At 56.2% G+C, this 26,670-nt stretch overlaps 2 protein-coding genes across 6 annotated transcripts in view; both read left to right on the top strand.

Moving 5' to 3' along the window:
- Positions 1-3,334, top strand: part of ASXL2 (ASXL transcriptional regulator 2) — a 53,840-nt gene extending 50,506 nt beyond the window's left edge. Inside the window, exon 9 of the mRNA XM_038130482.1 lies at positions 88-3,334. Within this exon, the coding sequence (XP_037986410.1) occupies positions 88-2,560 (2,473 nt within the window). The 3' untranslated portion in view covers positions 2,561-3,334. The remainder of the gene's footprint in view (positions 1-87) is intronic.
- Positions 3,335-12,815: 9,481 nt separating this feature from the next.
- Positions 12,816-26,670, top strand: part of DTNB (dystrobrevin beta) — a 159,130-nt gene continuing 145,275 nt past the window's right edge. For all 5 annotated transcript variants that reach the window (XM_038132084.1, XM_038132085.1, XM_038132083.1 and 2 more), the window contains exons 1-3: positions 12,816-12,870; positions 13,445-13,524; positions 26,199-26,266. In XM_038132084.1, coding sequence (XP_037988012.1) covers positions 26,200-26,266 — 67 coding nt within the window. In that variant the 5' untranslated portion in view covers positions 12,816-12,870; positions 13,445-13,524; position 26,199. The remainder of the gene's footprint in view (positions 12,871-13,444; positions 13,525-26,198; positions 26,267-26,670) is intronic.

Raw genomic sequence — 26,670 nt, 5'->3', positions numbered from 1 at the left:
GGGGGAAGAGCAAGGCTGAGATTGGTGACTCCTTTCAAAGGACATCTGATAGAAAATTACGTCTGAAATGACATCTGAATAACGTGAAACAGTGGAACAGGGGCTGGCAGGACAGGGGCTGGATCAGCCCTTCAGGGAGGGAGCCTGGGGGCTCTGCGGTGACATGGGGGACAAGCTCCACTCAGAGCCACGGGGTTTGCAGCACCCCAAAACTGCCTGGGAGGCATCCGAGGGTCGGACACATTTCTTGTCTCAAGGCAGGGACAGGAGGGGTTTCTCCAAAGGGATTTCTCCACCCCCACCACGAGATCTCTCAGAGGAAACTGCAAACCCCAGCCCGTGGGTCGGTGTTGCCGTGTCTCAGCCGCGCTTTTCTCCCACTCTCTTGCAGATTCCCGTGTCCAGAATCTCCCCGATGCCATTTCCTGCGAGCCAGGTCTCTCCCAGGGCGTGCTTCCCCCTGTCCCTCAGCAGTCCGGGCAGGACAGGGGCCAGGACCTTGGCCGACATCAAGGCAAGAGCCCAGCAGGCCAAGGCTCAGAGGGCAGCGGCCGCCGCCGCCGCCGCCTCGGCCGGGGGAGCCGTGCCGGGGCCCGGCCCGGGCGGGGGGAGACCCCCGGGCAGGGGGGGAGACGGGAGAGAGCCCGGCGGAGCCTCCCAAGCCGCAGCTGGAGCACAGGCACTGGAACTGGCAGGAACTGGAAGCGGGGGAGGTTCGAGAAGGTTTCTTCCCCGTTGCCCAGGGCCCCGTTCCCAGGTGGAGGGCCAGGCGGAGCCGGGAGCTGCTCGCCATCCTCCTGGAGCACAACTACAGCCAGGGGCGGCCCCGGCGCTAGGGAACGGTGCTGGGGCCACTCCGAGCCCCCCGCGGGGCACGGCCACCCCCGGGTCCCCGGGCACCCCCAGCGGGGACCGAGCGGGGACAGCCCCTCCTGCCCCGGCCCGGGGGGCTCCGGCGGCCGGGAATGGGAATGGGAACGGTCCCTCGGCGGGGACCGGCTGTGACCTTCCCAAAGGCAAATCTCCTTCCCCTCTGGTGTCCCCCCCGCCAGCTGCGGGCCCCGGAGGCCAGGCTGGAGCTGTGGGTGCACCCGTCCCACCCTCCAGCAGCTCCTCAGTAGCAGCCAGCCTTAAATCTCCTGCCGGTGGGGCCCTGCCCCGAGCGAGCTCCAGCATTCCTGCCAACAACCCTTTGGTCACCCAGCTGCTCCAGGGCAAGAGCGTCCCTCTGGAGCAGATCCTGCCCAAGCCGCTCACCAAAGCAGAAATGAAAACCGTCCCGGTGGCTGCTCAGGAAGAGAAGGGGGCGGCAGCTCCCGGTGCGGCGGGGAACGGCGCCGAGGCGGGGGACAGAGCATCGGCTTTGCCCCCGCAGCAGCTCGGGAAGATCTTCTGCCAGAACAGGCCCCTGCCTCACATTCCAAGGACCTTCCCGCTCCCCTCGGGAAAGGACCCCGGGCCTGAGCAGCACCAGGGCCACGAGGCGCTCAGCAAATCCACCCAGGAGCAGATCCTGCAGACTCTCATCAAGAGGGTGCAGAGGCAGAACCTGCTGCCCGTCCTCCAGCCCTCGCAGCTGAACCTCCCGCACTCAGGTTTCCCGGTGGAAAACAGCTCCACCAGCCAGAGATTCATGCTGGGCTTCACGGGCAGGAGGACGTCCAAGCCTGCCATGTCCGGGCACTACCTGCTCAACATCTCCACCTACGGCCGCGGCTCGGAGAGTTTGAGGAGAGGCTTCTCCCTGAACGCCGAGCCCCGCCTGGGGCTGAGCAGCCCCGCCGAGGGTGCCAGGGCAGAGCTCGGGGAGGGCGAGGACGTGGGCGGCAGCAGCAGCAGCGAGGAGGACGCGGACGACGAGAGCTCCGGGGACGAACGGGAGCGCATCGGCGTCAAAGAGGAGCCACGGGCGGGGCAGGGCGAGAAGGAGCAGGGCTCACACGGCCCCGCGGAGCCCGGCTCCCTGGGGGCGAAGGCCGAGGCGGCCCCAGTGCCACCAGCAGCCAAGGAGAAGGCGGCGGCGCTGGACGGCACCGCGCTGGCCCGGGACCTGCTGCAGGCGGCACAGGAGCAGATGGCCCACGCCATGAGGGGCAAGGGCCACGGCGGCACGGAGCTCTTGGTGCCCCCCACCCCGTCCCCGGACCCGGCGCAGCCCCCGCTGCTCCCTGCCCCGCACCCCCCGAAGCTGCCCGGGAGCGCCGGGGCGCAGCTGCTGGGGCCCAGCTACAGCGGCACCATCAACGTCTCCACCTCGCCCGACGTGGGCCAGGGCTCGCTCATGAGCGAGTGCAACCAGCTGGCCAGCTCCATGGGCAACGTCATGTCCTTCTCCGTGACCGTCACCACCATCCCCGCCGGGCAGGCTGTGAACTCGGGCGGCCACGGGCAGAGCCTCCCGGTGCAGGCGTTCGCCGAGGACGGCGCCGTGGAGGATCCCCCTTCCAAATGTTACTGCAGGTTGAAAGCCATGATCATGTGCAAGGGCTGCGGTGCCTTCTGCCATGACGACTGCATCGGCCCCTCCAAGCTCTGCGTCTCCTGCCTCGTCGTGCGGTAACGGGGGCGGCACGCGGGCGGCAGCACGGCTTCCTCCGGGGGCTGCTGTGGGAAGGATCTCGGGAAGAAACAGGAATTTTACTGCCTTGCACAAGAGACACGTTACTGAATCAGGAATACAGAGTTAGAGTCCTTCTTTCATTAACGAAAGAGCACCTTCTTGTACAGGGAGTCGAAATCGCGCTCGACTACGTGAATCGTGACAAGAGTTTGCACTTAAGGAATTATGTAAATACGCCACATTATTTTGTTTAAAGATATTTTTTCAATCTTTTAGGAGCTAGTGTTTGACTTGTACTGCAGTTCCAGTAACCCCAGCCTGCCGTGAGCACGTTGGTGAGCTCTGCTCTCCCCGGGGAGATCCAGCCCGCGGCCCACTGCTGGTTTTCTCCTGGCAGAGGGAACGGGATAATCCGAGTCCAGCCGTGTGTGGTGATGGAGCACCGAGGCAGGAGCCCCGAGCAGGCTCCCGTGGCTGCTCCTGGTTCGGATCCCCGGGAGCCGGGCGGCAGCAGCGATGCCGTGCCAGCCTTTCCCTCCATTGCCTTCCCTCTGTTGCAGAGGCTCCCGGGCTGTGCAGGGCGGGCTGGGGTTCCTGCTTTGCAGATCCCCTCTGCCAGCGTCCCAGCTGAAGGGAGCTGTGCTGCTGCTGGAGCTGCAGGGAGCTGGGCTGGCCATGGCAGTGACCACAACAGCTCAGTCCTGGGGGCTGCCAGTGACCCAGCAGGAGCAGGGGACACACAGCTGTGCTTGGCCGGGCAGGGCTGGCAGGAGCCTGCTCTCCTGGGCATTCCCAGGGCTGGCAGGAACCTGCTCTCCTGGGAATTCCTGAGACTGGCAGGAACCTGCTCTGCTGGGCATTCCCAGGGCTGGCAGGAACCTGCTCTCCTGGGAATTCCTGAGAACTGGCAGGAACCTGCTCTCCTGGGCATTCCCAGGGCTGGCAGGAACCTGCTCTCCTGGGAATTCCTGAGACTGGCAGGAACCTGCTCTCCTGGGCATCCCCAGGGGCTGAAGCTGCCATCCCACGGCCCAGAGCCAGCTGCCCTTGGGACACGGGGGCAGGTGAAGGGCACAAAGTGTCACCCTGGGTCCTGCCCTGCTCTCGAAGCATTTTGTTCTCATCCAAGCCCCCCCATGGTCAGACATCTCCAGTTTCTAGCCAAGATTTTGTATTTCCTGGGCGTAGGGAAGGCAGTTGAGTGTCTGCCTGGCCTCGTTGGGTGGCTCTTTGTGTTTGAAATACCAAATTGGGCTGAGCCCAGCTCGGCTGGGGCCCAGCTGAGGGAGGGGTGCTGGGCAGCCCCTCAGAGCTGCCTGGGGACACGGCTGGTGGCACCTGTGCTCCCTGGCAGTTCCTGGGTTCCTTCACTTGCACTGGGGGAAATCAGAGCACAGTGGCCCCGTGTTCCCGGGAGCTGAGGGCGCTGACGGAGTCACCCGAGGGCCGTTCCCCTCCCGGGGCGGGTGGAGGCCTTGCTGCATCTGGTCAGGGAACAGAGCTATGTATGTTTTTGATGGAAAAGCACTGAATTCACTTTTAATCCAAAGGCCTTTTTAAGCTGAAGCAATATTCCCCCAGCAGTGGGGCAGCTGAGAGGTGCACGGGGGTCCTCAGCCTTCCCTTCCCCTCTCCTTTGTACTACTGCTCCCCTCCCCTTCTCCCCGGGAGCCCGGCACTGGTGGTGAGGAGCAGAAATAATTCCTGGCTGGTTTTCCAAGGAACAAGAGGTGCCCGAGGCTGCCAGAGCTCCTGTGCCTTTGGACGAGGCTCTCGGGCACAGGGTGGGATTGTTGGGGTGTCCGTGCAGGGTCAGCAGTTGGACTGGATGATCCCTGTGGCTCCTCTCCAGCACAGGATATTCCATGGCTGTGATTTCGTCGGTGATGGCAAGGCAAAGGGAGCTGCAGACTCGATCCCGTGGCAGCAGGAGCGTTTCCCTCCCTGCCTGGGGAGTGCAGCAGGAGCTGCGGCACCACCTGCTCTGGGTTCTGCCGTCTGAAATTTGCTGCAGAGCAGTGACGCCCAGCGACTCCACACCGCTGCTCAGGCATCCCGTGGTGAGGAGGATTTAGGGATTAGAAATTAACTCGATTTTTTAAATCTAAAACATTGCACAAAACTGTCCCCACGAGCATCTCCCACCCGTGGCGGTGGTGTGGGTAGCCCAAGAACCCCCAGCCTGTGCCGCTTTTTGCCGCTTCCCACTTCCAGCTCTTGCTCGGGAAGAGGAAATCCTGCATTTCTGCAAACCTGGGGAGGGAGGCAGTGGGCTGCTTTGGAGCTGAGAGCAGGATCTGTCCACGCCTCCCTCGGTAGTCCTGGGCAGACACCTCCCTTCCTGGCTGGGACAGCCTGGCAATGCTGCTTGGAGTCATTTCAGAGGAGGGTGAGAGGTTTCTCTGCACACTTGGGTCGGGTCTGGTCTCTCCTTGGCTCCTCTCAGGTGATTTTCCAGGCTGCTGGAGAGGAGGAAGCAGAGGATGAGGAGGGAGCTGTGACTGAGCACTCACAGGCGTTCAGCTGCTGCCACTGGAAAGGCTCTTCAGAGCTCCCCTGGCACTTCCCAAACCATCCCTGCCTGGCTGTGGCTCCAGCTGGATTTCCTGGTGCCCTTGCTGAGCGTGGGTTTGCTGTGCCCGTTCCCTGGCAGTGCAGGGGAGTGCCATTCCCAGAGCCATCCATGGGAATGTGCCCATCAGGCTGGGGACACCCCGGGAGGGGCTGGTGGTGACCCAGAGTGGGACACTCGGCGGCCCAGGACGTGGAGGTGGCCCAGCTGGCATTGGCCAGGGTGGGATGGTGCTGGTGGCTCGGGAGTTTCCACCTGTCAGTGCCTTAGTTCCATTTCATGGATCAACACTTAGCTCGGGGTGCTTCCCTTCCGTTCCTTTGTAAGGAAATCGATTCTCTCAGTGCCCCCGAGGTCTGAGCGCGCTCCTGGTGCAGCCCGGGGAGCATCGGCGAGGGCGGGCAGAGGGCACCGGCTGTGAGGAAATCGTTTGGGATAAGGGGCTGGGTGGAATAATCCCTGGAATAGGGACGAAGCCCGGGATTCCGTGTGCTGCAGCTGGGTGTGGGTGATGGCTTTCAGCAGGGGGAGTCCTGTGGAGTTCCTGGGGCGGCACCAGCCTGTCCCCCTGCTGAGGCTCCTTCCCGCTCGGGATCTAGAATGAAGGGATGTCCTGGCAGAGTTTAAACCATTAGACTTGGGTCCCCCAGGAATGAGTTCAATGGCACTGCAGGGAATGGTGGCATCAGAAGTCCAGGATTTCCAAAGCCCGATGTCAGAGTGATTGTGGCGGGAAAGGAACCTGATGAGGGAGGAGGTTTCAGTTTCCCTTTTCAGGACACAGAACTGGAATTAGGGCCTGACCAATGTCCCAAACCCCGCGGACAGGCTGTGGCACAGGAGGTGCCAGCGAGGCTCTGGGGGTTCAGGTTTTGAGCCAGGTGGGCAGCAAGAGAAGGAATTTGGTGTGGAATTTTACCTTCCCTCCGGGAATTTACAGGAAGGAGGAGATTCCAAGCAGTTGCACTGGTTGGGGAGGTGGAATTTATTCTTTTTTTGGTTGCACAAAACGGCTGCTGGAGCAGCAGTTCCTGGTCAGGTCGTTACCAGAGGGACCCTCAGGAGGGAACTTCAGGAGGGACCCTCGGGAAGGATCCTCAGGAGGGACTCTCGGGAAGGATCCTCGGGAGGGACCTTCAGGAGGGATCCTCGGGAGGGAGGCAGCAAAGACCATCCGGGGCGGGAGGGTGGATCGGGAGCGGCTTTGGGGCCTCTCTCCTCCCGGGAGGCTCCGGGCGATGGCTCCTGAGACCCGCGGGAGGTGCGGAGAGCAGGGCCGGGCTGGGGTTTCCCACAGCGGGAATGTGGGAGGCGGCGGGGCCGTGGCAGCATCACTTTGCTAATTAATTATCGCAGGTAATCGCAGGGGTGGGCAGAGCGCTGCCGGCGTGACACGGGGACAGGGGACAGGGGACAGGAGCTGGGTGAGGGAGGGAGCGGCCCTGGGTGGGTTTTAATGCTTTCGTTTGCTGTTCGTGCAGAGCGAGCCGGAGAGCTTACAGTAATATATTTGGAGTAATATATATTTTAGTATCTGAAAGGAGCGGGCCGAGGAGGGGTTCCGAGTGGTGACAGGGTACCGGGGGCAGTTCCTCGGCCAGCCCAGCGGGGTTACTGCAGCACAACCGAAAAGGTTCCTGCCTAATGCAATAAAAACGGGAATTCTCACCAAGAAGCAATCCAATACTGTTTCCCAGAGGCTTTTCCTGTGTGGACAACAGGCCTGTAAACATAGTTCCAAAAATCCTAAACCTTTGTCTTTTGCCTTTTTAAAAGGGACTTCGATTGGGCTTGAGGGTCTGTACAGCAAAATCGAGGTGACACCATTTGAAAATGTATTTTTACACAAATAATATAGAAAAAAAATCATATTTTACATAAGAATTTTAAGTATTTGAAATATGTGTATATATATACTGTATGTACTTCGTATATGCTTTATTTTACATTTTCAATGTATTAAAAAGTATTTGAGCTGGTTGGATCTGAGGTGTAAGAATGTTTAAAAACCACAAGAACAAGGGAAAGGAGCCGGGGGGGAGAACAGCCTGCAGGGAAGCACAAGCCCACGGCAGAGGTTTGGGGAAGGCTGCAGCACTTGGAGAGCCACGAATCGTTCTGTTTGCCTCCGGGGATGATCCAGGAGCTGGGGTGGATCCTCCCCGCACGGATGAGCCCGCCCTGCCAAAGCTGCCCCTGCTCCAAAGCAGACCCCGAGCGCCTGGGTGTGCTCCGGGGAGGGTGGGGATGGATGGGTGGGGATGGATGGGTGGGTTCTCCACCGAATCCTTCAGGTTGGAAAAGAGCCCCCAGCTCACGGAATCCACTCTGTGACCGACACCACCCTGCGGGAGCCGCTCCCGGTGCTGTCAAGGGACTCCAGACGGGATGTCTTGCTGTGCAGGGCTGTTGGTGCGGATCCATCTGTGCAGCTCTTGGCTCCGGAGTGGATTCCCGTCGGGAAGGGGTCCCCGGGGCACTGAGGGCGGACACAGCTCCCCGTGCTGCGATGGCAGCTCCTCCTGGAGCCGGCCCTGCAGCACTGAGGGTGCTGGGGGAGCAGAAGCAGTGCCCGGCCCCAGGCTGCACCCGCACAGGGCACAGCTCCCTGCTGAGGGAGCCTGGCGGCACGCCGGAGCCCGGAGGCGGCTGCTCCAGCCTCGTGGTGCCCTTGTTGGCTCGGGTGAGTCCCAAATGGCACTTATTGCATGGAATCCAGTGAGTGTTCCTGGGGTCCCGAGTGTCACCAGAGCTGCGTTCAGCAGTCCTGTCCCCGGGATGTGCAGGGAAGGGGTGGGGAAAGGAGCGGCGTGAACGCGTCGGGTTAAAGGTACAAAAATGGGCTCTGGAAAGACAGAGCTGGTGCTGCTGTACTTGATTGTCACTGGGATGTCCTTGAGCCAAAGCTTGGAGCTGGTGTGAGAGCTGCTGGGGCAGGACGGGGTTTAACCCCCCTGTGCTGAGAGGTGAGCACAGGGCTGTGAAGGGATTAGAGCCTGTCCCTCGTGTGCCTCGGCTCCCCCTCTGTCAGCACGAAATAAAACGACAGGCACGCTGGAACCTCCAAGGTAAAAAGAAGGGGAGTTTATTTCTTGACCTCGATATAAATAGAATTAGAAAAGTGACCCTGGACTGGAGGATGAAATTGCCACCTCTCCGACCACACTGGTCAAACCAAATCAAACTTCTCCTCCTCCAGAAAAGAATGCAAAACAATCATTATTTACATGAACAGTGTGTGAGAAAACTCCATTACAAAATGTAAACAACAGAAGGCTTAGAAGAACTTAGAAGCACAGGGTGACACCTGTCCAGAGGGATCCTGCCTTCATCCCAGGCCTCTTCCTCCCAGCTCCCTCCTCTCCTGCCAAGCCCTGACAGGGAACAGCAGCCTTGGGGGTTGTTTGCTGTTTAAGGTACCTGGGTGAGATAAAATGGCAGGGTTGGAGCTGCTGCGCTTCCAAACAATTGTTCCTTATTGCAGTGGTGCTGCTGCATCTCCCAGCCTTCCCTCCCAGTTCAAAGCTGAGCCAAACTGGTCTCCTGTCCCTTCCAGTTCAGGCTTCTCAGATACTGGTTGTGGATTTTAGAGTGGAAAAGCTGGGCTGAGAGTCTCACCTTTGGAGGGCTGTGGCTCTTCCAGGCCAGATGCCGGGGATGTGATGCCACGGGCAACGAGTGTGCTGCAGCTTCCTCCAGGCCTGCTTCCCAACGGATGGCATTCGCCTGTCCCAGTGGGATGGGCACTGCCTTGAGCCTCAAGCACGCAGGTTTTACTCTGTGCCCACAGGTGTCCCGAGCACGAGCCCACGGAAGGGCTCCGTGGCACCCACAGCCCCCTCCGGGCCACTGCCAGCCCAGCTCTGCCACAGGCTGTGACAGCCACGCTGAAATCAGGAAAGTGCTGGGGGTGTGCATCAAAGGCACCTTGGGGTCAGTGAGGGGATTTCTGGGCATTCAAAGCAGCCCAGGAGCAATCCCTGGGGGACACGTGTGGATATATATATATATATATATATATATATATATATATATCTATATGTATAAAAATCCACCCTAGCGTCTCAGAGAGGGATCCAGGGCTGCTCCCAACAGCCCATTCCCAACCTGGCACTGGAATGTCTGTGCCCTCAGGACATGGCAGCAGACAAAATCCTTCCCCGTAGCTCACGTCCTGCCACGGATTCTGTTCCTCTCTGGAAATGAACACAGGGCCCTGCAGTTCCTCAGTGCCGGAACCCTGGCTGCTGAGAGGTTTGGGCTTTCTCTGCTGAAAGGCACAGACCCTCGAGAGAGCTCTGCATTTGTCCTGAGGCTGTGGAGAAGCTTCTAGAATGATTGAGAGCACTGGGATTGTGGGTGTGGAGCTGGTCAGAAGTGTGTGATAGCACAGGGTGGAAAGCTTAGAGTTTGGGGTTTTAGAATGTGGTCATAGATATGGAGCTAATATAGAGGTTTTAGGGCAGGGGATGGTTCTTCTTCTTCACCTTTTTCTCCACGGGTTTGGGTGGTGGTGGGTGGGTGGGCAAGGGAACCAACACCTCGGCACTGGACACGTGTGCTGCCCTGTCATGGTCCATCCTCTGCTCACCAAAACCATCTGGGGCTATGGCCTTGGGTCCTGGGAACTGCAGTTCCCTGGCTTTACAAGCTGTGGATATCTGTTCAATTTCCTTTTGGCGCATTTTCAGGGGAAAGCATTGGTTTATTATTTAGCCTTAATAAATTCTGCAGTTCCCTCACTTCTGGGGTCCCACGACACTTGAGGAGCATGGAAATGTAGATTTGGGGGAAAGAAAGAAACAGGAAGAATCCTGTATCAAGTAACAGGAACTTGATTTCCCTTAAAATGGAGGGGTTTAGGGAAACAGGTGTATAACCAACTCACCTGATTTCTGACAGGAAAACCCTGAGTGCACTTAACAGCTCGGTAAAATCAGCAGCGCTGAGGAACGTGCAAGAGCTGGGGATTTCTTTTCCCTGAATTTATTAAAAGTATTAACAATTTGGTATTTTATGTATGGAAGGGGTTGGAGACCTGCCAGTGGGAATAATCCACCCCAGCCCTCAGGTGGCATCTTGGCGGCATCGCTAGACTTTAATTTATTCCTTTTAATCCGTCTGGCTAATTAATAGCTCTATCTCGTTGTTCAGTAAGTAAAACCCCTTTTTTTCCTAGCCTGGCCGAATTCCCCCGGGACCCTTGGGAAGAAGGAGGATGGGCTCAGCCCGCAGAGGAGGGGGAAGCCTGAGCTCCCGACTCAGAGGCACAGAGAAATAACTAAAGCCGTGGCACCATCTGGTGTTTTTGCAGGTTGCAGCGCTTCTCCCCGCAGCCCACGGCTTTTCCAAACGCCGCTTTGGCTGCCGCCGCCTTTCGGGTGGAAATGCAGCCGGCAGGAATCACCTCCCTCACTTGGTCCCACTGCCACCCGCGGGCTTGGCACCGGAATTCCGGGACAAACTCGGGATTCCGAGCGCCGTCATTGGCACAGGCAGCTCGCAATGAGCATCGCCGCAGCAGCAGCTGCAGCGTCTCAGCGGCAATTTCCCCTCTCATCTCCTGTTCCCTGCCGAAGCGTTCCCTCCCGATCGTGCGAACCGGGAGCGCTCCCTCCTCTCCTCCAGAGCAGGAATCCTCCTCCCCTCCTGCGGGCACTGTCAGCCTGTGCAGCAGGAGCTGTGGCATTTGCACGGGGACAGAGAGCCTGGAACAGAGCCCGTCCTGCCGGCTCCTCCTCAGGAAACGCTGCCGGCACCGGTGCTGCTGCCGGGGGCTGCCAGCGAGGCGAGCAGCGGCATCCCCGGTGCCCATGGAATGCTGTCACGCCATGGAGCAGGGGATGCCGACGCTGGGAACAGCCGCTGTGGCTGTGGGACACGGCAGGAGCTGTGGCAGCCTGCCCTGGCACAGGGGACACTCCTGCAGGGACAGAGTCCTTACGAGCCTGAGCTGCCCTCGCCGCCCATAGAAACGGCGATCCATGGAATGGATCGGAAGGGGATCCATGGATTGGGTTGGAAGGGACCTGAAAGCCCACCCAGTGCCCCCCCTGCCATGGCAGGGACACTGCCACTGTCCCAGGCTGCTCCAAGCCCCAGTGCCCAGCCTGGCCTCGGGCACTGCCAGGGATCCAGGGGCAGCCCCGGCTGTGCCAGGGCCTGCCCACCCTGCCAGGGCACAATTCCTCATTGCCAAGATCCCACCCAGCCCTGCCTTCTGGCACTGGGAGCCATTCCCTGGCTCCTGTCCCTGCAGGCCTTGTCCCCAGTCCCTCTGCAGCTCTCCTGGAGCCCCTTCAGGCCCTGCCAGGGGCTCTGAGCTCTGCCTGGATCCTTCTCCTCTCCAGGTGAGCACCCCCAGCTCTGCCAGCCTGGCTCCATGGCAGAGGGGCTCCTGCCCTAGGAGATGAGGGGATGGAGCTGAGCAATGGCTGTGGCTGGATGCTGAGGAGACAGCAGCGGCTCACAGCTGTGATGGGACTGTTCTGAAGGATGGCTGTTGTTCACAGCTGTGAGGGACAGCCATGGCAGACACGGTGCTGAGGGATGGCTGTGAGGAGATCCATGGCTGACGTGGAGCTGAGGGATGGCTGTGAGGGGATCCATGGCTGACGTGGAGCTGAGGGATGGCTGTGAGGGGATCCATGGCTGACACGGTGCTGAGGGATGGCTGTGAGGGGATCCATGGCTGACACGGTGCTGAGGGATGGCTGTGAGGGACAGCCATGGCTGACACGGTGCTAAGGGATGGCTGTCAGGGGATTCATGGCTGACACGGTGCTGAAGGATGGCTGTGAGGGACAGCCATGGCTGACACAGTGCTGAAGGACAGCCATGGCTGACACAGTGCTCAGGGACGGCTGTCAGGGGATTCATGGCTGACATGGTGGCTGAGGGATGGTGCTGAGGCACAGCCATGGCTGAGGGACGGCTTTGAGGGGACCCATGGCTGATGTGGAGCTGAGGATGGCTGTGAGGGACAGCCATGGCTGACACGGTGCTGAGGGATGGCTGTGAGGGACAGCCATGGCTGACACGGTGCTGAGGGATGGCTGTGAGGGACAGCCATGGCTGACACGGTGCTGAGGGATGGCTGTGAGGGACAGCCATGGCTGACACGGTGCTGAGGGATGGTGCTGAGGCACAGCCATGGCTGAGGGATGGCTGTGAGGGGATCCATGGCTGACACGGTGCTGAGGGATGGCTGTGAGGGGATCCATGGCTGACGTGGAGCTGAGGATAGCTGTGAGGGACAGCCATGGCTGACACGGTGCTGAGGGACAGCCATAGCTGACACGGTGCTGAGGGATGACTGTGACGGGACCCACGGCTGACGGAGTCCCCAGCCCTGCCCCGGCCACCGCTCCGCCCGCCCCTCTCCCCTCACGCAGCCCCAGCCCCTCAGGGCGGGCCGGGGGCGGGGCCTCCCCCTGGGCCGCTCGCGCTGCGCCTGCGCGGTCCCGCCGCGCCCCGGGGTGAGCGCCGCGCGGCGCGCGCGCGCCGCGGCCGGGGGGCGGGAGCGCGCCAGGCGGCGCTGGCCGCCGATTGGCCGAGGGGCGCGAGAAGGCGGGGCCGGCAGGGCGCGGATTGGCGGGGGGCCGCGCGCCCCCGGCGGAGGCGGGCCCTGATTGGCCGGGGCGCCGCGCGGCGGCGGCCGGGACCGTTGGAGCGCGGCGGCGGCGGCTGAGGCGGCCCGGCCGCCCCTGGAGCGCCGGGAGCCGCGGCACCGCCTCAGGTACCGGCGGGAGCGGCCCGGCCGCCGGGCCCGGGCGGGGGAGAGCCCAGCGGGGCCGGGGCACCGGGCTGGGGGGGCGGCCGCTGGTTTGGCCGTGCTCCGGTGTTCCTCCCGGCCGCGAACAGCTGCTGGCAGGCAGCCGGGATGTGCAGGCTGCACTGCTGTGGCGTTAACGGGAGACCCGGGATGTGCAGGCTGCATTGCTGTGGCGTTAACGGGACACCCGGGGTGTGCAGGCTGCATTGCTGTGGCGTTAACGGGACACCCGGGATGTGCAGGCTGCATTGCTGTGGCGTTAACGGGACACCCGGGATGTGCAGGCTGCATTGCTCTGGAATTAACGGGAGACCCGGGATGTGCAGGCTGCATTGCTCTGGAATTAACGGGAGACCCGGGGTGTGCAGGCTGCATTGCTCTGGAATTAACGGGAGACCCGGGGTGTGCAGGCTGCATTGCTCTGGAGTTAACGGGAGCAGCAGCCAGGGCAGGAGCAGCGCCGTGCTGTAACTTTTCTGTGGACAACCGCTGCTTTCTTGCAGAAAAAGCTCACTTGGTGTTTTTCACCTCTCCTTAGGCTGTAGTTTAAATGTCTGAAGAAGGAAGCGAGCCCAGGAAAGTGGAAGTTGCCCTGAGAGACTTCTCAGTGTGATTCAGGTAACAGGATCTGTTGGGATTGACTGTCGTGCTGACATTAGAATCTTGTGTTTTGTGTGTTCAGTTGCCTGTTTCTGACACTCAGGAAACTGATACTGACGTTTTTCACTCATGACAAACTTGTGTTGTGAAGCAGTGACTTCTGCATTTCCTGCTTTGTGCTGGACGTGTGGAAATCTGGGATCATGTAAAAAGATGGACTCCTCTGCTTAAAATTCCTCCAGAGTTATGTTTGTTGTGCAACACATCCCTCGTCTGGGGAAGGTGAATCATAGAATTACAGCATGCTTTGGGTGGGAAAGAGCTTTAAACAGCATTGAATTCCCTCCCTGTGCCATGGCAGGGACACTTCCCACTGTCCCAGGGTGCCTCCAGCCTGGCCTTGGGCACTGCCAGGGACCCAGGGGTGGCACTGGCTGAGCTTTAAGGTCCCTTCCCACTCAAACCAGTCAGTCCCAAGGCTGGTCCCAGTTCCAGAATGCTGTATTTAAGGGGACACGTGCAGGACCCTGCTGGGAGCTCTGTGGGACAGCCTCACTGTTCACTGCAGTTCCTGTGGTGGGGAATGCAGCAGCCCTGCCAGCACTGTCCCAGGCTCCCTGGGTTTGGAGCAGCTGGGGGTTTTGGAGCAGTAAATGGCTTTTTTTGTTGGCTGGGGTGCAGCTGATGCAGCCAGGCCTCTGGTTTATCCCAGCACCCGAGAGCAACATGTGGTTTAGGGAGTGCTGGGTGGTGGAGGGGACCTAGGAAGGAGCCATAATGCAAGGAAAAAGGCTTTGGCAGCAAGAGAAAAGCAGCACTTTTCCAGCAGTGCAGTTAGATCACACACAGCACAGGTGGGGTGGGAGGGAGGACTCTCAGCCCTGGGTGGGAGTTCTCAGTTCTGTTCTCAGTGGGCAGCCCTTTAAACCAGGGTGGATGTTCTGAGTTAGGAGCCCTTTAAACCAGGGTGGAAGTGATCTGAGCCCTTTAAACCAGGGTCTGAGTTAGGAGCCCTTTAAACCAGGGTGGATGTTCTGAGTTAGGAGCCCTTTAAACCAGGGTGGAAGTTCTGAGCTCTTTAAACCAGGGTGGATGTTGTGATTTAGGAGCCCTTTGAACCAGGGTGGATGTTCTGAGCCCTTTAAACCAGGGTGGATGTTCTGAGCCCTTTAAACCAGGGTGTGTTCTCAGGGTGGACGTTCTGAGTTCTTTAAACCAGGGTGGATGTTGTGATTTAGGAGCCCTTTGAACCAGGGTGGATGTTCTGAGCTCTTTGAACCAGGGTGGATGTTCTGAGCCCTTTAAACCAGGGTGGACGTTCTGAGCTCTTTAAACCAGGGTGGACGTTCTGAGCTCTTTAAACCAGGGTGGATGTTCTGAGTTAGGAGCCCTTTAAACCAGGGTGGGTGTTCTGAGCCCTTTAAACCAGGGTGGATGTTCTGAGTTAGGAGCCCTTTAAACCAGGGTGGACGTTCTGAGCCCTTTAAACCAGGGTGGATTCTGAGTTCTTTAAACCAGGGTGGATGTTCTGATTTAGGAGCCCTTTAAACCAAGGTGAATGTTCTGAGTTCCCTTTAAACCAGGGTGGATGTTCTGAGTTCTTTAAACCAAGGTGGATGTTCTCAGTTAGAAGCCCTTTAAACCAAGGTGGGTGTTCTGAGTTCTTTAAACCAGGGTGGATGTTGTGAGTTAGGAGCCCTTTAAACCAGGGTGGATGCTCTCAGCCCTTTAAACCAGGCTGGATGTTCTCAGCTGTGTGTTGTGAAAGCTGGGACAGCTTTTGAAGAGGGAAGGAGCCACATCTGGAAGTTTAAAGCCAGGCTTTGGGCCTGGCCTGGTGCCTGAGCCACCCTGAGCTCCACGCTCAGCCTGCCTGCGCGGGCTGCTCTGGGGCAGCTGTAGGGAGCCTAAAGAGGGATTCAGATCAGGTGATTCAGGTGATCAGGATTTGAATTCATCATATTTTTGTTGTGTTAATTGTTTTCCCCTTGGTGCCAGAGAGAAGAAGCCATGGTTTTGTTGTTTCTGGTTTAGTGTTTAAACAGGTTTCTGTTGATAAACTGTACCTAAATTTAAAGTTTCACGGGCCTTTCCCAGTCCTGTGGGCTTTAAGGACTGAACTATTTTAACTTCTCAGCTGTGCTTAAATAATACAGATTTATTCAAAAAGCCTTATGTAATGAAGAGTTTTAGGCAGCCTAGCTCTGGAATAGACAGTGGGAGACCTTAAAGTTCCACAGCAGATAGCACATTACATCTGGCCAGGTGGAAACAAAGAGAATCATGACAGCTGGTGCCAATCCATCCCTGCATTTTAAAGGAGTTGGATGTCTGAAGGGTGTGCTGTGGTTACCAAACTCTTACAGTCATAGTAACTGAACTGACTGCAAGGTGAGGTATTCTCAGTCTTTGCCAGTGCAGCTTTTAACTTTATTTGGGTCAGAGGTTGGACTCAGTGGTCTTGGGTGACAAGAGCCTCAGTGATTCTGGGATTTAAGAGGTAAAAGGGTGTCCTGGCATAAAGCAAACAGGGAGGGAGCTGAGGCCTTAACTTAATCATTTATTTATTTATTTATTTATTAAAACAGAAAGTGACAAAACTAAGGGATAAAACCTCTTAGTTTTACAGAAAGCAGTGTTAAATATCATCAGCTGGATTTTACCTCGGGCTTATGTTGTTCTTGTGGAAAGAGACCCCTCTGTGAGCAGAGCTGAAGCGGTTTGGGCGCAGGCAGGCTTTTGAAGCAGGTGTTGTGTGTGTCTGGCAGCTCAGGCAAAGTTAAAGTTACCAGGCCTGTGTGGGTGTTCAGTTCCCATTGCCTGGGGCAGTGGCAGAGAGACTTTTAAATGCAGATTCATGGTTGTGTGCTGCTGTAGCCTTTCAGTAATATCTAACGCCTCACAAATTTAGAATTATTTTAGTTTGGACCTGTGAAGCTGGTGAGGAAGGTTTCACACCGTAAGTCAATGTAGGAGGTGAAATTAATGAATTAAAACTGAGCAAGCTGCTTTATCCTGCAGTCGCTTGCGATGGGGAAAGCAGCTCCTGTTTCCAGGTGTTCCTCAGTGCCCCCACTGGAATTTCCCTCCTCCCCAGGTGTGCCAGGGAGCTCTGAGCTGCCGGCTGTGTGGGACCTGCTCCTGCTCCATCCCCAGTCTGGGGAAAAGGGCAGGAATGCAGCTCAGAACCCTCCCTGATAATGAATATTGCTCTCAGAGGCAGCTGCAGGCTCTCTCCTCTGCTCTGCCAGCAGTGCTGGGGCCTGGGGGTGAGATGGAGAGGGAAGGCTTTGCCAGGTTCTCTTGGAAGCACGGAGTGCTCAGAAATCCCCTCCACACGAGAGTCTTCCTTTCCTGAGAGGGCAGGGTGAGCTCTTGATGAGACTGTTCCCAACTTCTTCCTGCTCAGAAATCCTCCTGTAACGTTTCATTTCTCCTACCCAGCAGGAGCACTGCTTTATTTCAAGGAAACAATTTCTGGGTTTGCTCTTGTTTGCAGACATGGTGAATCCCATGGCCGGGCATGAGCTTCAACAGGCAGGTTGTAAAACCCCATTCCTGCTCCTCGGGCTTTGGGGCAGTGAGGAAGAGGAGGGTTTGGCTCTGCTTTGGCTGCTGTGGCACTCCCTGAGCGTGCTGCCTGCTCTGCAGCCTGCCTGTGTGCCGGAGAGCAGCCTGTGCCAGAAGCTGTGCTCACACACTCACTGCTGGCCTGCAGAGCCTGCACAGCTCTGGGCGCGGGCTGAATGCTTCCCTGGGCACTGAAAACGGATCCAGAGATCTGTGAGCTTCAAATGACACCTTGGCAACGGGGCTGGGACCCCAGTGCCACTGTCACCCTCACCATTGTCACCCTGACCTGCAAGTTCCTCAGGGCTGGGACTTCTCTCTGTTCTGGGCTCTCAGCTGGCACTTACAGATGTGAAGTCACAGAAACTCAGGTGGCTTGGAACTCTCCTGGAGTTGAGTTTGCTCTGTTTTTTTTCTGGAGGGAACCAGTGTTAAAAGTTTTGGAAGGCTGTCAAAAGATACCTCTGCTTAAATATTGTGACTTGTTCCATCTTTGTTGAACTTGAATCCAGTACAATCTTCATCAGCTTCTGACCAGGTGAGGTTGTTGGGCTCACCCTGGGGCTTGGACCAGGGGGTTTTCCTGGAAGCACAGAATGATTTCAGTTGTGAAAGTCCTCTTAGTCCAGCCTGTGCCTGATCCCCACCTTGTCCCCAGCCCAGGGCACTCAGTGCCACATCCAGGTGACACCTGCAGGGATGGGCACTCCAAACCCCCCTGGGCAGCCCCTGCCAAGGCCTGAGCACCCTTTCCATGCAGAAATTCCTCCTGCTGCCCACCCTGAGCCTGCCCTGGCCCAGCCTGAGGCCGTTGCCCCTTGTCCTGTCCCTGTCCCCTGGCTGTCCCCTCCTGTCAGGGAGTTGTGCAGAGCCACAAGGTCCCCCCTGGGGCTCCTTTTCTCCAGGCTGAGCCCCTTCCCAGCTCCCTCAGCCCCTCCTGGGGCTCCATTCCCTCCCCAGCTCCGTTCCCTTCCCATCCTGGGGTGTTCCCTGGGGTTGCTGTGACCCCAGTGCAGGACCCAGCTCTTGGCCTTGCTGTCCCTCAGCCCGTGGATCCATGCAGGCTGTCCTGGTCCCTCTGCAGAGCCCCCTGCCCCAGCAGATCCCCATCCCACCCCCTGGGGCTGTCCCTGAGCTGGGCCAGGCTGGTGCCCTGCATGCCCTGAAGGTGTTGGGCAGGACAGACCCAGCCCTGAGCCCCTGGTGCCCGTGCCCAGCTGGCTGGGCCTCCGTGCCAGGTTTATCCAGCAGGATGTCCCTGTCCATCAGAGATTCTCCAGCCCAGGCACCGAGGGCTCTGTGGGGCTGTGCTGCCTCGTGCTGTGTCCTGCCTGAGCAAAGCAGATGGCTTCTTGTGCCTTGGAAGAGCCTCAGCTCCAGCAGGAGTGGCGAGGCACGCAGGAGGGAAAGCTGTGGGTTTCAATATTGGTCTTTTCCCTAAGCTGCCTGTTCATTTGTAATGGAGCTTCCTGCATTATTTGGGCAGGTTTCTGCAGAATCTCCCAGAGCAGCTTTGGATCCCCTGGATTTATGGAGGGGAAAGAAGGAGCCATTGGCTTGGTTAGAGTTTCTCTGCAGAGCTGTAATCCCTGGGAAGTTACGGTGCCTTTCCTGGCTCCCAGCCACGTGGGTTTTTCCTTACACCCTCCCAGGCTGGAGCCAGGGTGGGTTTGGAGAGATCTTGCACAATCATCTGAGCCCACACCAGTGAGAGATCCAAACCTTTGGGTTTTGGGGCAGCTGCTGCTGGAAGGTGCTTGGTGAGCCCAGAGAAGCTCCCGTACTTGCTGGAGGTGCAGAAATAACATTTTAGGGTACTTTTCATGCTTTTATTCACTCTTGCTTTTGCTTCAGTTACTTATCCTATAATTGATGGGAACAGAGTTGAAAATGTTGAAGATAAATGAGAAGAACTGTCAGAAGAGGTTAAAATGTGCTTTAGAAATGTTGCCAGTCTACTTGAATAAGTATGGGAGGTTTGTCTTTTGCTGGGGTCACATGTGTCCCCCTGAAATCACTCCCAGGTCACTCCTCTCCCTGGGAAAAGGCACGGGGGAGCAAAGGAGTATTTCTGATTAATTATGTTTGACTGCTGAGGAAAGGGAGTATGAACCAGGAGAACAAAGAAATGAGTAAGAGCACCAGATATTTTGGATAGACAGAGGGAGAGGTGGGGGTTAAATCAGTCATTGTGGGGTCCTTCATCAAATTAGGAAAGAAAAGGAAAAAAACTTCATATTTTTATTGAAGTCTGAGATGAACAAATATAAGCACCTTTATATCATAAGTTTAATTTTATACTTTAACCAAACATTTATGAGAGTTCAGAAATTATTTGAGATGGTTTCAGTCATGTGTCAGTTGGAGGCAGAGGAGCTCAGAAGCCCAAAGCAAGGAAGTGCCAGAGCAGATGGACACCAGTAACTTTTTCTGCCAGCCCAGGTATGCCCTCAGTTTTTATTCAGTATCTTCATCCCAGTTACGTTGTTTATTAAAGTTACACTTTTAAGAGTGAGAGAACTGACAAGGGAGGAAAGGTGTTCCTTGAAACAGCAGGAACAGTTGTTCCTTCTGATCAGAAAAATGGCAGAAGGTCACTGAACCTCCTTCCCTGTGTCAAGCACAGACCAGCCCGTGCCCCAGACTGGCTTTTGGATTTATTTTAGTTACAAGGTATTTCTGACCATAAATAGGTATGGGCACAATTTTATCTTCATGCAGCAACTGCAGTTTAATCAGTGACATCAAATATTATTTCTGCTAATGCCGTGCAACACCAGGAATGTGACCCAAGTCAGGTTTAATAATTGGTAAATGAACTTTTCTTTCTCTGTTCCTGCTTTGGCCAGTGAGGCTGCAGCTCAGTGCAAAGCAATGTCTGCAAATGGTTATCCAACCCCAAAGGTCAGAATCTCCTTCGGAGCGTTCCTTAGAGGTGGAAGTACACAATGAAACGAAATTAACTTGAAACAAAACAACTACAAAACCAAACTGCAGCTCCCTGAAAGGTGGCTGGGCTCAGCTGGGCTGGGCTCTTTCTCCAGGAACTGACAGAGCCAGAGGACACAGCCCTGAGCTGCACCAGGGGAAATTCAGGCTGGATAGCAGGGAAAAGTTCTTTACAGAAAGGTGATAAAGTTCTGCAATGTTCTGCCCAGGGAGGTGGTGGAGTCCCCATCCCTGGGTGTGTTTAACAAAGCCTGGATGTGGCACTGGGGGCCAGGGGTGGGGTGAGGTGTTGGGGTTGGATTGGACTCGATGGGTTTGGAGGTCTCTTCCAACCTGGGGATTGTGTGATTCTGACTGTGTGTGATTCTGATTCTCTGACTGTGTGTGATTCTGTGATTCTCATTCACTGATTCTGTGTGATTGTGAGTGATTCTGTGTGATTGTGTGATTCTGATTGTGTGTTTGTGTGACTCAGTGATTCTCATTCTGTGATTGTGTGTGATTCAGTAATTCTGTGATTCTGATTCTGAGATTGTGTGTGATTGTGTGACTCTGATTCTGTGATTGTGTGCAGTTGTGTGTGTTTCAGTGATTCTGTGTGATTGTGTGATTCAGTGATTGTGTGTCTGTGATTCTGTTTCTGTGATCCTGATGTTCTGTGTTATTCTGATTGTGTGATCGCGTGTGATTCTGATTCTGAGATTGTGTGCTTGTTGATTCTGATTGTGTGTGACTGTGATTCTGATTGTGTGATTGTTGTGACTCAGTGATTGTGTGTGATTTGCTGATTCTGATTGTGTGTGACTGATTCAGTGATTGTGTGTGACTGTGATTCAGTGACTATGTGTGACTCTGTGATTCGGTGATTGTGTGTGACCCAGTGATTCAGTGACTGTGTGTGACACAGTGATCTGACTGTGTGACTGTGTGTGACTCTGATTCTGACTGTGTGACTGTGTGTGACCCAGTGATTCAGTGACTGTGTGTGACCCAGTGATCTGACTGTGTGACTGTGTGTGACCCAGTGATCTGACTGTGTGACTCTGTGTGACCCAGTGATTCTGACTGTGTGTGACCCAGTGATTCTGACTGTGTGACTGTGTGTGTGACCCAGTGATTCTGACTGTGTGACCCAGTGATTCTGACTGTGTGACCCAGTGATTCTGACTGTGTGACTCTGTGTGACCCAGTGATCTGACTGTGTGACTGTGTGTGACGCAGTGATCTGTCTGTGACGCAGTGATCTGACTGTGTGACTGTGTGTGACCCAGTGATTCTGACTGTGTGACTGTGTGTGACCCAGTGATTCTGACTGTGTGACCCAGTGATCTGACTGTGTGACTGTGTGTGACCCAGTGATTCAGTGACTGTGTGACTGTGTGTGACCCAGTGATTCTGACTGTGTGACCCAGTGATCTGACTGTGTGACTGTGTGTGACCCAGTGATTCAGTGACTGTGTGACTGTGTGTGACACAGTGATCTGACTGTGTGACTGTGTGTGACCCAGTGATCTGACTGTGTTCCTGTGTTCCTGTGAGTGAACACCAGCCCCGCTCTGGCTCGGGGTGGTTTCCTGAGCACAGAGCTGCCTGTGGAGCTGTCCTTGGGCCGTTACCTACAGCTGATGAGCTCCAAGAAGAGCGAAACCTGCTAAGCAAGGTCCTGTAGTATTGGCCTGAACCTGGGAGCACCTGCAGGGCACAGCCGGGGGGCACAGCCAGGGGGCACAGCCAGGGCTCTCTGGGGGCTCCCTGCAGCCAGGGGGTGCCAGTCTCACCTCCTGTGCTGGGACAGAGCTCTGCCAGGGACAGCCCTGGCACAGAGCAGGGGCTCTCCCTGTTCTCTCTCTGTTTTGGGACAGAAAAAAGGTGTTCAACAAGAGGAGCAAGAAAAATATGAATCTATATAATAAATAAATTTATAAATATATATATATATATAGAGAGAGAGAGAGAGTACAGTTATTTTAGATGGTGGCTGAGTGTAGAATTTCCAACAGTAATTGGTAATTGGTGTGGAATTTATCCCTTGGCCCTGCTGTTAACTGTGTCAGAGGGTGCTCCTGAGGCCATACAAGTGTTCTGAAAGGGGGAGAAGGTGAAGGGATGAAGGGACGTGATGCCATTTTGGAAGTTTACATCAGGCACACTCAGCTGCAGTTTTCTGAGGTGCCTCATGGTTTTCTGCTGTTAGTTGAACATTGCTTTTCAATAAGGATTTCCACATAACTGGATTTCCTGTCCCTGGCAGTGCCCAAGGCCAGGCTGGACACTGGGAGCACCCTGGGACAGTGGAGGTGTCCCTGCCATGGCAGGGGTGGCACTGGGTGGGCTCTGAGCTCCCTCCACCCCAGCCCATCCTGGGATTCTGTATTGGGATGGTTTCCCCTCCGTGTGCCCACGGAATGGGAGCAGCCACCTCAGGAATTCCTGGCTGCCACATCATTCCAGCCCGTCTTGTGTTTCCTGGCACTTTGCTCACGGATTTTGCTGCAATTTTTTAAAAAGCAAGGAACCAGCAAACAAAACCCACGCAAAAAATCCCCACCAAAGCCCAAAGCCAGCCTCCCCACCCCCTTCAAAGAGCCCAGCCTAACAAACCAAACCAGCTCGGGCCAAGCTGCTGTTTCCCTTGCCTGGTTTGGGAGCTGGGCTCTGTAATTTGCATCCCAAACATAGTTGCAGTTCTTGTGGGTTTGGTTCATTCTTGTTTTGAGCTTGAGAGAGACTCCCCATCTTCCTTCTTCCTGCCTCAGCACCGAGGGATCCTTCTGTGGCTGAGGGTTCAGGCATTAAAAACAGGATTGTCAATGATCCTCCCAGAGCCTCATTGCCAGCACTATCCCAAATACCTGGCAGCAGGGTGGGAGCTGGGCTCTGCTGCCAGGGGACAGGGACAGGACAAGGGGCAATGGCCTCAGGCTGGGCCAGGGCAGGCTCAGGGTGGGCACTGGGAACAATTCCCTCCTGGAAAGGGCTGTCCTGCCCCGGCACAGCTGCCCAGGCAGGGTGGATTCCCCATCCCTGGAGGGTTTAAAGCCCTGTGGCTGTGGCACTTGGGGACAGGGGACAGAGGTGGCCTGGGCAGCGCTGGGGGTGGTTGGGCTCCATGGTCTCACAGGGCTTTTCCAAGCTGAGCAATTCCGTTTCCACTCCTGGATTCTCTCTCCACTCTGCTCAGAAGGTGTGCCCTGCCCAGACAGAGCCTCCCCGAGGCGTTTCCCTCTCTCAGGAGCAGCAGGGTCAGCTCGTGAGTGCAGAGAGCCTTGGGTGGGTTTGGTGAGCAGCTCCAGGGCTGAGCTCTTCCCCCAGGGAAAATACAAACCTTCTTCTGCTTTTGAGGCAGGCAGGAGCCTGGAGGAGAGGCTGAGGCCGCATGGGAGTCCTGGAGGAGGAGGTGGGAAGGGAATGGAGCCCCAGGAGAGGCTGAGGGAGCTGGGAAGGGGCTCAGCCTGGAGAAAAGGAGGCTCAGGGGGGACCTTGTGGCTCTGCACAACTCCCTGACAGGAGGGGACAGGGACAGGACAAGGGGCAATGGCCTCAGGCTGGGCCAGGGCAGGCTCAGGGTGGGCATCAGGAGGAATTTCCCCATGGAAAGGGGGCTCAGGCCTTGGCAGGGGCTGCCCAGGGAGGTTTGGAGTGCCCATCCCTGGAGGTGTCAGGGAAGGCCTGGATGTGGCACTCAGGGGACAAGGTAGGGATCAGGCACAGCTGGGACTGGATGGTCTGGAGGGATTTTCCTACTGAAGGATTCTGGGGTCATGGAGAGAGCAGATCCCTGATTCAGGTGTCACTTGGAGAGAGCACATCCCTGATTCAGGTGTCACCTGGGGAGAGCAGATCCCACATTCAGGTGTCATTTGGGGAGAGCAGATCCCAGATTCAGGTGTCACTTGGAGAGAGCAGATCCTGATTCAGGTCTCATTTGGAGAGAGCAGATCCCACATTCAGGTCTCATTTGGGGAGAGCACATCCTGATTCAGGTGTCACTTGGGGAGAGCACATCCTGATTCAGGTGTCACTTGGGGAGAGCAGATCCCTGATTCAGGTGTCACTTGGAGAGAGCAGATCCCTGATTCAGGTGTCACTTGGAGAGAGCAGATCCCTGATTCAGGTGTCACTTGGAGAGAGCAGATCCCACATTCAGTGTCATTTGGAGAGAGCACATCCCACATTCAGGTCTCATTTGGAGAGAGCAGATCTTGATTCAGGTGTCACTTGGAGAGAGCAGATCCCTGATTCAGGTCTCATTTGGGGAGAGCAGATCCCACATTCAGGTCTCATTTGGAGAGAGCAGATCCCACATTCAGGTCTCATTTGGGGAGAGCAGATCCCACATTCAGGTCTCATTTTGGGAGAGCAGATCCCTGATTCAGGTCTCCTTTGGAGAGCAGATCCCTGATTCAGGTCTCACTTGGAGAGAGCAGATCCCTGATTCAGGTCTCATTTGGAGAGAGCAGATCCCTGATTCAGGTCTCCTTTGGAGAGCAGATCCCTGATTCAGGTCTCATTTGGAGAGAGCAGATCCCACATTCAGGTCTCATGTCAGGGCTCTCAGTCCCTCCTTTTCCTTGCAGAGGGCATGGCGGTGGCACTCAGCTCCCCTGGAATGGAGTTTTGTCTGTCCCTGTCACTGTCCCCTTCATCAGGAATTGTGTGTGGCAGTGTTGGGTGCTGTGTCCAGGCACTGCCAGTGTCCCCTGGAGCTCCCATCCTGGCACGGGCAGGTGCCCTCTGTGCCAGGCTGAGCAGAGCAGCTGTGGCTCCCCTGGAGCCCTGGCAGTGCCCCAGGCCAGGCTGGACGCTGGGAGCAGCCTGGGACAGTGGCAGTGTCCCTGCCCTGGCACTGGCTGGGCTCTGAGGTCCCTTCCCACCCAAAGCATGCCAGGATTCCATGAGGGGAAGGAGGTGGCAGTCATGGCACTGCCAGGTGCCTGGTGCAGAATGAGATGGCATTGGGAACTCGTGTGCCCAAAAGCCCCAGCTTCTACAAGTCATAAAAAATGCCACTGGGGCTTTTTCCTGTAAAAAAAAAAAATACAGTGAAGGCACAGCAGCACCTTGGCTCTGTGGCTTTCTAAACCATGGAAATACAATGGTTTTTTGGGTCAGAGCCCATGTGCTTCTTTTCCTTCCTGAGAAGGAAGAAGGCTGAGGAGGGTTCTGAGCTGTGGGGTTCCAGCAGGACCTCGGGAAGTGCCAAGCTGTGCCCAGGGACTGCTCCTCGGGGAGGTGTGCCAGTGCCAGGGCACCACTTTGTGCTGCTGCTGGTGCCACCTGAGGCTGCTGCAGGCTGGGCTGAGCCAGCTGCCCCCTGTAGTCTGCGTGGAACTGTAGGAGTTGTTTGGGATTTTTGTCTTTTTTTTGTGTGGTTAGGCACATAAAATCTATATTTAATGGTTTTTGGGTTGGTGAATTTGGTAACCAAAGAATAATGTAATAGTTGAATTATAAATTACATTTTACACTGATGCTGAATTAATTTGCCTTTTTTTTTTTGCTGCAGTGGAGTGAAATTTGTAGGACTGTGTGGTGAAACGAGCCCTGAGAGCTGCTGAATTGTCCCTGTGCCCCCTCACCTTGGGGAACAAGCTGCTCCCTGCTCCTGTCACTCTGTTCATCTGTTTTCCCAGGAAAGGGAGCCCTCTGTCACCAAACTTTTTATTTCCATCTTAATAACTTTGAAGTTCTCTACTTCCCTGACAAATCCCATGTCACCTCAGGTGTTGGGGCTCAAAGTTAAATGAATTTTAACAAGTTTTCTTTAAAGCACACATTCCCCCAAACCCAGCATCCCCACAAATGCTTTTCCAAGCTGAAGGATTCTGTGATCCTGCAGGGAAGGGAATGGGCTGAGCTGGTTCCTGCTGACCCCCGAGTCTGTAACTGCAGCATCTCCTTTTTGGCTCAGAGGAATTCTTTATGGGATATTTCTGCATGTATCAGTGCAGCTCCGGGTTTCCAAACTAAAGCAATCCCGGTGTTGAATCAATGTTTCCTGTGCTGTGCCCTGCCTTGGAAGGTGTTAACAAGCCTGGGGTGTGCGTGTGGAGTGGGATAAGGATGAGAGGTGTCCGTGTCCTGGAATCCCCAAACAGAATCCTGCTGCTGCCAGCGAGCTGCTCTTGTACCAGAATCCTAACACAAACAGCGTTTGCCATTTTTGTCTGCAGGATGATTGAGGAGAGTGGGAAGAGGAGGAGGACCATGGCAGAGAAGAGGCAGCTGTTCATGGAGATGAGTAAGTAGGAAATCTGAAGACGTGATGTCATTGATTCTTCCCTGAGAGCTTCCCTGGGACAGCTGCAGCAGATCAGCCCCACGCTGGCCCCAAGGCCCATGAAGGGAGAGCCATCCAGCTGCTCCTGGGGGCTGCTCAGGAGGAGAATGCCCAAGGGGAGTCACAGCTGCCTGGGGAGGTCCTGTATCCCTGGGTTCTGGGAGCTGCTTCCTTAGGGAATGCTCTCCTCTCCCATCTGTGCCAGTGCCTAAGGGTTGTGGGGAACTATTTCAATGAATAGTGGCAGCACACAGAGCACCTTTGGCTTTAAAAAGAGATAAAAATGGCCCTGCAATGCTGGTGTGACTGGAGACATGGTTTGGGGGCTGGTTTGTGCAGGATCCTCCTCTGGAAGAGTTAGGAAC

Source organism: Motacilla alba, chromosome 3, assembly GCF_015832195.1.
Source record: "Motacilla alba alba isolate MOTALB_02 chromosome 3, Motacilla_alba_V1.0_pri, whole genome shotgun sequence".
Taxonomy (NCBI): Eukaryota; Metazoa; Chordata; class Aves; order Passeriformes; family Motacillidae; genus Motacilla; species Motacilla alba.
The sequence above is the reverse complement of the archived record's forward strand: the minus strand, read 5'-3'. Positions and strand labels throughout refer to the sequence as shown.